Here is a 13,055-nt window from a genome sequence, read left to right as displayed (position 1 = left end):
TCCTTTGGCTATCGGGCAGAGCTCTGGGTTTAATCCTCAGCATCACCAAAAATAAATGGAAAGAATGAATGGATAATTAACTAATTAAACAAATAAATATGTTAGAAGACAGAAAGTGTGTATGCAGCACTGGGGCTGAGTGTGATGACTGATTTGAGATAAGCAGGTATATGACAGGAACAATAAACACAGCTAGTTTTCTGTGTGTGCTTTATTGAACTGAATCCTTTTTCAAGGAATGCTATTTTTTTTTTTTTTTGCCAGTCCTGGGCTTGGGCTCAGGGCCTGAGCATCTCAAGGCTAGAGCTCTACCAGTTGAGCTTCAGCACCACTTCTGGCTTTTTTGCTATGTATGTGGTACCGAGGAATCGAACCTGGGTCTTCGTGCATGCTAGGCAAGCACTTTACCACTAGGCCAAACTCCCAGCTATTTTTATTTGAACAAATATCTAGGCAAAACTATAAGTGCTTGGCGTGGTGGCTCATGCCTGTAATCCTAGCTACTTAGGAGACTGAGAGCTGAGGATCAAGGTTCAAAGCCAGGCCTGGCACAAAAGGACATGAGACTTTTATCTCCAATTAACCTCTAGAAAACAGGAAGTGGGGCTTGGCTCAAGGATGGAGAAGTGAACCTTGAGCTGAAGAGCTCAGGGACAGCACCCATGCCAAGCTCAAGCCCTGTAACTCACAAAACAAAACAACCAACCAAACAAAAAACTATAGGTACTCTGGTTTGCTATTTGGCACATATTTTCTCAAATGTTAATGAAATGGGCCTATTACTTCAAGAAAAATAAATGACAGCATTTGTTGCCAAAGATAAAGCCCAGACAAACCTAGGCTTTCCAGTAAAAAATCAGAATTTTGGGAAACATGTTTCCCAAATACATTTTCAAATACGTTTTTCCTGATGGAATTAGTGATAATATTAACAAATACTATTTTTAATATTGTATAATGAAATGTGTCAATATTTGGAAGATGTATATAAAATGCAGAATCACTCTTTTTCAAATTACCTATGCTTAATGTTATGAAATGATGCATAGGAAAATAGCCATCTAAAGGTACAAAGTGTATCACTGATCTATTATATACTAGAATATGAAAAGCTCATTGATATGGTTTTACATTCCATATTGCAATTAAGAAATTGCTACTACTGAGACAGTGTAATACCAACAAAAATGCCTACAATTATCTGAAAAGACTATATATAAAAAACTCCTTTTTACAAGCACACATTTGTATGAGGACAATTTCCTTCAATAATGAAGCCTGAATAGTATGCTACAAAAAAATTAATGCAGGAGCAGACATGAGTACAGTTTCATCCTTTCAGTCAGACATTGCACACGTTAAAAGACTTGCAAACATGTAGAACAATGGCACTCTGAACTATACTTTCTGGAAATATATATATAAAACACATTATTATCTGATGTATTTACTGTTGTTTTGAAATAAATGTGGAGGTGTTTTTGATGGTATGAGGAGCTAAACTCAAATCTTTGTGCTTACTGAGTCAGTGACCTACAACTTGAGCCATGCCTCATCCTTTATCACCCTCCCTCCTACTTTCCTTCTCTCTTTTCCTTCATTATTCCTTCCTTTTTTCCCTCAAATCTCTATTTTCCTCACTAGAACCCTTAGACTGTTGATGTCCAGTTGCCTAGGTCTATGATCCTCTTATTTAGGCTTCTCATTTAGCTGTGCTGACATGTACTGATTAAAAGAAGAGGTTTTAGAAACGTTTTGCTGGGGCTATGCTTGGTTCTCAATCTTCACCATCTATGTCTCCCAACTAGAAAGGATTATAAGTGTCAGCCACTGGTGCCCAGTCTCAGTTTTCATTTAACCAGGCATAATCCATATATATATATATCCATATATATATATTCGTATATATATATGGATATATATATGGTATTTCAAATTCTTAGTGATTTAGGTGTATCTAAAAGGGGTACTGAGGCCAACACGTTTGAAATTGTTGCTTTATAAAGTTATACAAAGATATATACCTAAAAAGCAGTATACAGAAAAGAGTACAAAATAAGTATTCAGTTTATCCAGAGTAAGGCAGAAGAACACTGAAACACAAAAAAGAAAAGAATCAACCAAACAAAATTGCATTAGCTGAATTACCTTTTAAGCTTCTTTCCTATTTAATCTAAAAATGTCATCAATATTTCCCATCTAGTTTATTTATTGGGATAGAATCTTATTGCCATTTTATTTGTTGTGGCTGGCCTCAATCTGAATGCTTCCTTAACTTCGACTCCTTATAGCTGGGATTATAGGTGTGAACTGCTATACTTTGCCTTCTGATTCTATGTCCACCACTCATTTATCCAGCAGGAGGTGTTAATGGTTTTCTAATAATATGACAACTACCCTACGTAATAGCTTTGATGCATGGCATAGGAAAATAATATACATTTTCTATGTCTCTCTGCTTCTGTATTAGTCAAATAGACTGTAATAGTTCAAAATTAAAGTCATCCTATTTTTTTATGGAAGGAATTATTTTATTTAGAGACATAGCATTACTATGATCTTTAAAATATTCTAAAATATTTTAAAGAAGATTTAGGACCATGGCTTAAGTTGGAGGGTCCCCTGTCTACAAGGGAAGTGTACAGATAACAAGTCTTTGTACTATGTGCAATTATCTAAACTGGAACTATATTCACTAGAATTTCTTTCCTGGTTTGTCATTAATATTGAGGACAATTGAGAGGCAAGAGTGAAGCACTGTGCACAGATTCTCAGTTAATGACAGTTTTTATAATTCGTGGATCAAATGTGTGAACAACATTGGCAACCTCTGATGTCAGTGAGAAAGAAATGAGGACTAGTTTGTTCTGGTATTTTCCACTTGTCTTTTTAGCCTTCCATTTGCCCTTGCTCTTGCTCATTGCTGCATTCCTTCCATGCCCTCCCTAGGCCAATCCATAGTGTCTTCAGCTCTGACCAGAGATACACAGGAGCAACATGCAAGGCATCACTCATTCCCTCAGGGTTGCCATATATGTGTAGTTCTCTTATCCTTTTCATCATCTAACCCCAAAGTCCTTGTTAAAGTCATCCTATTTTGTCGATCAAAGTTGCCATTGTTTTTTGTACCAGTAAGAAAGAAAGGGTAAAAATTCCAATTACAATTTTAAGATGCTACCATTGTAAGAGCATAATGATTGCTAAGATGTTAAGTGGTGAAAAAATGCCAATTTCAGAATTGATGAAATGCAGCTGTTAGAGACATATCAGCTATTAAACTGCTTTCAATATTACTAACTTCAATTAAGCTTCTTGTTTTTTTTTTTTACTACTGATGCTAATTTAGATTTCTGAGTCCTGTCTGCCTACTTCCTTTTCTGGCTATAATGAATATTACAGTTGATAATTATTAGTAGTAAATCAGTTTCCTATTTAGGAATATGTAGCTAACAAAAGACACAAATCCAGATAGAACTAAGGCCTTCTGATGTCTACACACAATGAAAGAAATCATTCTCTACTTCCCTCATTAAATATTTACTGGGAACCTCTATTATATATCAGGTGCTAAGCCATGAATTGAAGACAAGAAGATGAAGATTTGATAGAACTCAAAACTGCTGAGGATTTGAAGTCCACACTAAAAAATGTATAATTTATCATCAGATAGCAAGGTGGGGGATAGCACCATAGGTGAGTAATTGGGGGGGGACGCTCTTTTTTCATTTAAAGTTCAAATAATGCCAATGTATATAAAATATAGTATCTTTTCCACCTGTTGTCATCATTCCTATTTGTGAGATAAGCATTGCTATCAGGACAAGAATTTTATATATGTGTATAAAAAATGAAGATATGTTGTACAAAAATAACAAAAATTAATTCATACTAGGAACACTTCCTTACATGTTCTTTTTATTTAATGCCATACTATAACCACCTGAAATACATAAACTACACATATTTAAGATATACAACGCAGCAAGTTCTGATCTCAAAACAATTACAGTGAGTGAAAAGGCCAGAAAAAAAGAGAATGTATATTGTATGATTCCCTGAATTAAATATTAGAAAATGCAAATTAACCCATAAGGCACTCTGCATTCTTCTTTCTCCTTCCTTTCTTCTTTTTTTACATGTAAATTTCCTTGACATTCTTCTTTTTCTAGGGACCTTTTTATCTATCCCTGCTGGCTCCATCTCAAAGGGTAAGCATTATGAATTATCTCCATTTTTCTGTAGCCTGATGAGAGAGAAAGTCTGAGAGATTACTGATAGATTTTACTGGATAATAGATGGTCATTATGTGGAGATGGGTTGGCTTTTTACCTTGTTTGGCCAAGCAATCCTTTATTAAAATACTTTTCTTTGGAGTTCTTAAGTAGCTAGAGCATTCTACTGCATGACATTGTACTCATATCATCCTTGGAGTCATGTATGTGGCAATATTCAACAACAAAGCCCAAGACCAAGAAGTCCCTAGGATCTTTTCAATAGTTTCAGTGAACTCTTTCACTAAAATTATGACTGACATCTGTCAGTGTTGGTGGTTTTATTAGAAGTGGTATTTCCACTGTGCTTAATGTATGTTTATTTGTCTCCAAGTGGGTCTTTGAGAAATATGATGTAATATTATAAAAGCTACAGTTGGGGATGTAGTTAGTGGTAGAGCACTTGCCTAGTAAACACAGGCTCTAGGTTTCATTCCTCAGTACTGTAGAGACCCAGAGTCAGATACAGAGAGTACCTACAGAAGAAGTTTCATGTCTTATGTCCTTTAATATTCAAAGTAACTGCATGCAGAACTTAATTCAATCTTTTGAATTCTGAAGTCTGTATTTAGCTACTGTACTAATTTTTGATCTTGTAAACTTCTAACTGATATAGAGGAACTGGAACTTATATTTCTCTATATTGATTCATTTACACAAACATATTAATTGAATATCAATTATAAAGGGAATATAGCCAGGAAAGAGACTTAAAATAAGCTCTTCTCTGAAGACTCTAATACACTCTAATAATGAAGACAAAACAAATACAGAATAAAATACATATTAGAAAGTGGTAATAAATAGTTAATACTTATACTGTATATTGCTTATTTGCTATGTATAGACACTTTCCATTATATAGGATCAGTTGATCCCCACAACACCCTAAGAGGTAGATATTGCTATTATTATCCACTTTACAGAAAAAGTAACTAAGGGGAGGGTAATGGGTACCAAGACATGTGAAAGGGTATCAATGTATGTGAATTAATGCACCTTCTATCTGGCAAATATCATGTAACCCTTTTATTAATTACAATAAAAAAAAAGAAAAAGTAACTAAGCCACAGAGGGTTTAAGTAACTTCCCAAGTCAGGTTGCCATTAAGTCTGTTCTCCCAATGCCTAGCTAGACTCTACTTCTGCTTCTCATGACAAGTTACCTTACAGGCAGCCAAAGAAAAGTTATAATTAACGGTATCAATAAACTAATATGAGATAGAGCAAGGAAAAGAGGATAAATATGATTAATGTATAAGAAAATTATGCTGTAAGAAATAATTACTGGTATCTGGGCCCTATTATTTTTCTAGAAAGTCTGATTTAAATGGCTTATATGACAAAAATCATGTTACAAATCCAGGTCTTACCTAAGAGTCTTCAGAGAACCGCTTAGTCTATTTTTTATTTTTATTTTTTTTATTTATTTTTTTGCCAGTCCTGGGCTTGAGCTCAGGGCCTGAGGACTGTCCTTGGATTTTTCTCAAGGCTAGAACTCTACCACTTCAGCCTCAGCACCACTTCTGGCTTTTTCTAAGTATGTGGTACCAAGGAATCGAACCCGGGTCTTCATGCATGCTAGGCAAGCACTCTACCACTAGGCCAAACTCCCGGACCTTAGTCTACTTTTTAAACTAAAGGTCATAACCCTTTAGTGAACCATGAAATCTATTTAGTCTAAATAATACTTAGGAAAAAACCACAGTACAATAGAACAAAAGAGAAACAGAGAAACACAAGTGAACATCTCAAGCAAAACCTGTACAAGAAACTACTGATCCTGTTTTGTATATGAGCATATGTTATGTCTACCAAGTTCTATTTATTCCTCCTTCACAATTTCTCTCCTTAATCCTTTCCCTCTTCTAGTTACCTCATTGGTTTGTCTAGTGGAAGTAAATTTCACTGGTGATATTAACATATATAATATCGTACCTAAAAATGGAAACTTACCACATGTTGTGTTCAAACACTCTGGCTGGGTCAGTTAAAATCCTTGATCCCAGAGGGGCCACTGGATGGTAACCACTGTGGCATCTGCATGGCATCTTTCTTTGCCTTAGACAACAAATATAATTCCTCCAAATAACATTCATTGTAAGCAGTACCTGCAAAGTCACAAATGATTAAATAGTTAACATAGACTGCACAGTTTTGTGTGTGTGTGTGTGTGTGTGTGTGTGTGTGTCTGTGTGTGTGTGTGTGTGTTTTAAGTTCTGTTCCTAGATGTTTATAACCTTTGAAAGGACTAGAAACTAAACATTTTCAAATGAAAGACAAGCTTGATAGCCTTTTTCTGCCAGGAGAGGGAAAAGGAGTTTAGAAAATGGGGTGGCTGGAATTCTTCACGAACACTAGCTCTGACAAAATTGCTTTGTTGGTGATTTGCTTATTCAATTTTTAGCACCTGGCCACATCAGGCAAGCCCAGAATCGGAATTAGGCATTACTAAAGACAGTATTAGACAAAAGTTTTTTTCTAATTTTAGAGACCCAACTTTTCGAGGGAAAAATTTCATGACCACTAGACCAAAACCCCAAATAGAAGAACAAAATAAGAAAAATCTATTAAAACTCTTTTCTTACTAAGCTAAGTAATATGAAAAATTTGTAATTATTATAACAGGATACTAGTAATTCCTTCCCTCCTTCCTTCCTTCTATCTTTCCTTCTTCCCTTCCTACCTTCCTTTCTTGGTAGAAATGGAGCTTGAACTCAGGACTTTCTGCTTGCTATGTAGACATTTTACCAGTGAACCACACTTCCTGCTCAGGAACTTGTAATTTTATATTAATCTTGTGTATTAGCCATAAATATGATTTTAAAATAGATTTTCCTCCACAAAGCACACACTTCAATTGTAGCTCAAAAGAAAAAATCATTATTTGGTCATTCTAAATCAATCCTGATTTCTGGAAAAATAACAAGTATTTAATAAAGAGTATATTTTCTTAATAATACAATGGTAAATGTGTTATTTTTAAATTGTTATAAGGAAAGAATTAAAAAGAAGCTCTAGGAGCTTACTTGTTCTAATAAACTCCACTGTAATACTGTTTGGCATTTCACTTATTCATCACAACATTCAGCCTAATGCTGTGATCTGTCAGGTAGAAACAGATGCTAACAAGGTATGTGTACATAATACACATCAAGGACTATAAGAAGTGCTATTAAGCATAAAAATTCAATGTGTTGCATACTTTTTATCACCTTACTGAAAATGGATAAGCTGTAAGGCTGAATTTCAAAATGAACTTTAGAATGTCAAAGATACCTCTTTGTCATTTTAAAAATAAAAATCAAGATTTCTCCTTTTGAAGAAAAAAAAGGAGGCGCTTAGTAATCCACACCAAAAAGACTGCAATATTCCATTCAAATGGGACCAGCAGTGATGAGAAATGAAGCATGTAATAAAAGCTAGGGCAGATGCTCCTGCTTCTTGTTTGTTTCCCTTCTCCACTAAATGCAAGCTCTTTGGTGGAGTAAGTGACATGAAATGCTCCGCCTCCCCCTACCTTTATCCTGATATGTCTTTGTTCTTTTCCCTAACCAGTATTCCACACAAGACGTAACAAAACCTTACCTGCAAAATTATTTTTAGATCTTTCTGCACTGAATATATTCATAAAATGTTCTGTATGATAGAGAGCAGAAACTGATTACACCTAAAATGACAGGCAATTCGTATTCCAAAAGTGTAAAATCATGTAAACGTTTCCTGCCTAGAACAGCCAAACTGAAATGAAATTTCTATTTTACAAATCACATGATAACGATCTGTATCTATAAAGGAAAAAGAAAACACAGAGGGGGTGGGGAAGGGAAAGTTTTTCTCACAATAATGACCAAGAACCTCTGTAGAGAGCCAGAGAGGAAAAAAAAATATATAGCCACAACGAAATAGAAGATATTCAGGGAAATGTCAGTAGTGTGTGCCTTGCAGGCTGCTAAGCTTGCGGACAACTCACCTCATGGTGAAAGTAGAAATAATGTGGCAACTTCCTTGTATGCACAGTTGTTTCTTTAACCACTCCAACATCTTCATCTATTTCACTCACTTGTTATCATTAACAGTCACATATAGTGCTGTTGCTATTTATCTTTATCACATAAATATAATAAATTTAAAGAAAAACTGTATTTATTTGTAAATGTCTTCTCAACTAAATGTCAAGCTGTTAGAAGCAGCGGCAAGCTGCTCATGAATTGTGTGACTTACCATGTAAAAATGATATTCACCTGACCTACAGCTAATTAGAGGGAATTTACTTCATATTTTCCAGGGTGGCTCTTAAGCTTCTTGTGGTGAGAAAAAAAAAGACAGGAGAGTGTGACAGTCTATAAGCAGCTACCCAATTATACTGACTATAGGTGCTTATAACTATATACATTATGGTTTAGCCACCAGATTAGCTTAAAATGTATTCTGGTTCCATTTTGTGATTATAAAAGGAGGAGGGGCAGGTCAGGCTGGAAGGACTGGTCCAATGCAGGGGAGTTATAATGTAGGTTTCTGCCACTTTTGCTTTTTCTCCTCTTCCCTTCCCTCCCTAGGGGAGGAGAGCTAGGGCATCATCATGTAGCCCAGACTGTTCTAAACTTGCTATGCTGCTCAGGTGACTTTGGAACTCAAACTCTTAATCTTGTTGTCTCAGCATCTAAGTGCTGGGATTACAGATATGCATCACCACATCTATTTCTATATATCCTCTCTTAAATCTCTTTTGGAATACTCTAATTCAAATGTAAGTTTAAGATACTACCTCAAGCTAGGCACCAGTAACTCAAGCCTATAATCATAGGTATTCAAAATGTTGAGATAATTGTTCAAAATCAGCTTGAGCAAACAAATTTGAGAAACTCTTATCTCCAATTAATAGGCAAAAATCCAGAAGTGGAGGAATGGCTCAAGTGGTAGAGCCCCAGCCTTGAGCAGAAATGCTAACCAAGAACACAAAGCTCTGAGTTCAAGCCCTAGTGCCAACACCAAAAAAAAAAAGGTATTATTTCCTCAGTGAAACTATGTAGATTAATTAACATTTTTACTGCAAACAAAGAGGTGTTTTGGATGTTCAATGTATCTAAATGATAAAGAAGTATTGAGAGATTATAAACATACAAGATGAATTAAATACCAAATGAGATACTTAAATCCAGCCAAGTCAATAATCATATTATACATAAATGAATCCAATTAAGTTTTATATTATAAATGAAGATAAAAAATACCCAAGAATTTATTTACATAAATACATTAAAATAAAAAGATATGCTATATAAACATTGCAGAAAGCTGGTGGAGCTGTAAATAAAATTAGACTTTATATAAAAGATTGTTTCAGAGATAGAGGTATTTAACAACAATAAGAGCCAATTTGTGAGAACACAAAAACCTCAAATGTGTATATACAAAACAATAAAGCTTCAAAATATATGAGGCAAAAATGACAGAAGTTTCTAAAATGAGAAAGTAACCAACTGATCGTAATACATGGAGATTTTAACAGACTTCTCTAAAACAACTGCAACTGTTATTAGTAAGCTCTCAAAAAATCAAAAAGGATTCTGAAGTTCTGAACATTATCAACTTGATTTACATGACATTTACAGAAATGAACAGCAATACTGAATAATAGAATATACATTCTCTTCAAATGAAAATGAAATTCATGGGGCCAGGAGCATAGCCTAGTGGTAGAGTATTTGCCTAGCATGTATGAAGCCCTGGGTTCTATTCCCCAGTACCACATACACAGAAAGAGCCAGAAGTGGTGCTGTGGCTCAAGTGGTAGAGTGCTAGCCTTGAGGAAAGCCCAAGGACAGTGCTCAGGCCCTGAGTTCAAGCCCCAGGACTGGGAAAAAAAAGAAATTCACTATGATAAGCCCTATGCTAGGCTATAAAACAATCTCAATAAATTCTCAAGTTCTGAAACCATACAAAGCATGTTTTCTGACTATAACAATATTAAATATTAATGCTTTTGATGAATTGCCTCTTACTAATAAATGTCTTTTCTTATCTCTAAAAAGTCATTTTTTCAAGTCCACTTTGTTAAATATTAATACCAGCTGTCTAATGCAATGTTGTATATGGTGAACCTTTATTAAAATTTTAATTTAATTATATGTTAATATTGTTAACATCTAAAATGTTTCCCTTATAGGTAGTGTATGGATGGTCCTTGCCTTTTTGTCCAATTTTTTTTGCCAGTCCTGGGCTTGAACTCAGGGCCTAGGCACTATTCCTAAGCCTCTCTGTGTTCAAGGCTAGTGCTCTACCACTTGAGCCACAGCACCACTTGCACGGTTTTTTTGTGTATTTGGTACTCAGGACTCAAACTCAGGGCTTTGTGCATGCTAGGCAAGCATTCTACCACTAGGCCATGCTCCAGCCCCTTTTTGCCCAATTTTTACAAGAGTAATATACCCAGAAAAATTCCCAAGTATTCGTAAATTAAGCAACACGTTTTTGTGTGTGTACCAGTCCTGGGATTTGAACTTAGGTCTTAGGCATTGTCCCTAAACTTTTGTGCTCAAGATTAGTGCTCTACCACTTGAACCACAGCTTCACTTCCAAGCAACGCATCTTTAAATAACCCATTTGTCTAAGATAAAATCTTTTGTTAGTTTTTTTGTTCACATGAGACAGGGTTTTATTGTGTGTCCATGCTGTCCTAGGATTTACTCAGAAGCTTAGGTAGGCTTTACATTTCCTGCTTCTCCCTCCTAAATAATGAGATTATAGGTATGTACCACCAGGTCTGGTTCAAAGAGTAAATCTTAAGGTAAATGCAAAAATATGTTGAACTGAATGATAATGAACTCTCAAAATATCAAAATTCGTGGGATATACCTACAGCAAGCAATAGAAGAAATTTTGTAGTTTTAAATATTTCTTTGAGAACTAAGCATAATGCATATTTCTATATTTCTAACTACTTGGAAGGCTAAGGCAGAAGGATTGCTTGAGCCCAAGGGTTCAAGACCACCCTGGGTCATTTAGCAAAGGTCTGTATTAGAAAGAAAGAAGGAAGTGTGGACTAGTGGTAGAGTGCTTGTCTAGCATACACGAAGCCCTAGCTTTAATTCCTTAGTACCAAATACACAGAAAAAGCCAAAGGCAGTGATGTAAGTGCTAGCCTTGAGAAAGCCCAAGGACAGTGCCCAGGCTCTGAGTTCAAGCCCCAGAACTAGCAAAAAAAAAAAAAAGAGAGAAAGAAAGAAAAGAAAAGAAAAAAAAAAAAACAAAGAAAGCCATTGGGTGTGTGCTAGTGGAATCCAAGGCACTTAAGAGGCTTATAAATGAGGACTGTGATTCAAAGCCATCCCAGGCATTAATGTCTGAGACTTACCTCCATTGACAATCAAAAAACCAGAAGTAGAGCTGTGGCTCAACTAGCAGAAAGTGCCAGCACTGAACAACAACAAAAACAGATTCTAAGACAAAACTCAGGATTTGAGTTTAAGCCCCAGGACCAGCACAAAAAAGGTAGACAGGAAAGAGAGAGGGAGAGAAAGGAGGGAAAAAGTGGGGGGAGAGCCACGCAAGGTGGCTCACACCTGTAATGATGAGATCTGAGGATCATGGTTCAAAGCCAGCCCGGGCACTACAAGGCCAAGAAACTCTTATCTACAATTAATCATTAGAAAACGGGAAGTGGGGCTGCAGTTCAAGGGTGGAGCAGTGGTAGCCTTGAGCTGAAGAGCTCAGGGACAATGCCCAGGCCCATAGGTAGGGAGGTAGCCTTAAGCTGAAGAGCTCAGGGACAGCACGCAGACTCAGAGTTCAAGCCTCATGACCCACAAAAAAAGGGGGGGAGGGGAGAGAGAGAGAAGACAGAGACAAGTCAGAGGGAAAAAAAAGAAAGAAAATTTCAAACCAATGATATAAGCTTCTATCTTAACAAGCAAATGATGCACACTTCTGTCTTAGAAGGAAAACAAGAGTAATTACTGATAAATAAAAAGGAAAATTAAGCAACCAAATAGAAAATGGACAACCAAGTCAGATGCTAGTGGCTCACACCTGTAATCCTAGCTACTTGGGAGGCTGAGAAAAGAAGGATCTAAGTTCGAGGCCAGTCTAAGCAGATAAGCCTAAGAACCTCCCCTTCAATACATAGCTGGCAGAGTATCATCCTAAACTACAGAAGATGCAAAGAATGGGAAGGCCAACCTACTAGACCACATGAGAAGAAGGCTACAAGAATCCATCTCCATGGAGGGAAGCTATATGCAGTAGCACATAGCTGTGATCCCAACAAAAATGGGAAGATGAAAGTAGGCAGACTGCAACACAAGGACATGCCTGGAAGTTAGACCCTAGCTCAAAAATAACCAGTAAAAACCCTCTTCCCTTTCCCATCCGATCTGAATGCTTGTTTTGGTGGTCGTAATGGAGGGAAAATAATAGGGAAGCTTGCTCAGGACAGTGCATTGCAGTCCGGCATAGCATGCATGGTGGGCTTGTTTCTAACAGCAATTTAAAAAAAATAACCAGTAAAAATCAGAGCTGGCGCTATGGCTCAAGTGGTAGAGTGAAGTAGACCTAGCAAGGATGAGGCTATGACTTCAAATCCCAGTACTGCTTGTATTTTTTCTTCAAAACAGTTAAAAGTGACAAACTTCTGACAACATTGATCTGAAACATTTGTGCTTCAGGGAACACAACTCTCTTACGACAGGAATGAAGGAAAACATATTATCAAAGACCTCAAAGACATGGAAAAGCTAATAAGGAAATAGTCTAGACAATAGTCATTTCACTCATTTATTGATGA

At 36.2% G+C, this 13,055-nt stretch overlaps 1 protein-coding gene across 1 annotated transcript in view; it reads right to left on the bottom strand.

The window, feature by feature from the left end:
- Mettl8 (methyltransferase 8, tRNA N3-cytidine) overlaps positions 1-13,055 on the bottom strand; it is an 86,693-nt gene that overhangs the window by 34,186 nt on the left and 39,452 nt on the right. Inside the window, exon 2 of the mRNA XM_090342650.1 lies at positions 6,227-6,381. Within this exon, the coding sequence (XP_090198776.1) occupies positions 6,227-6,369 (143 nt within the window). The 5' untranslated portion in view covers positions 6,370-6,381. The remainder of the gene's footprint in view (positions 1-6,226; positions 6,382-13,055) is intronic.

This window comes from Megascapheus bottae, chromosome 12 (genome assembly GCF_031878675.1).
Source record: "Megascapheus bottae isolate mThoBot1 chromosome 12, mThoBot2.hap1, whole genome shotgun sequence".
NCBI classification, from domain to species: domain Eukaryota; kingdom Metazoa; phylum Chordata; class Mammalia; order Rodentia; family Geomyidae; genus Megascapheus; species Megascapheus bottae.
Note: the sequence above shows the minus strand (reverse complement) of the source record. Positions and strands in the feature narration are given on the sequence as shown.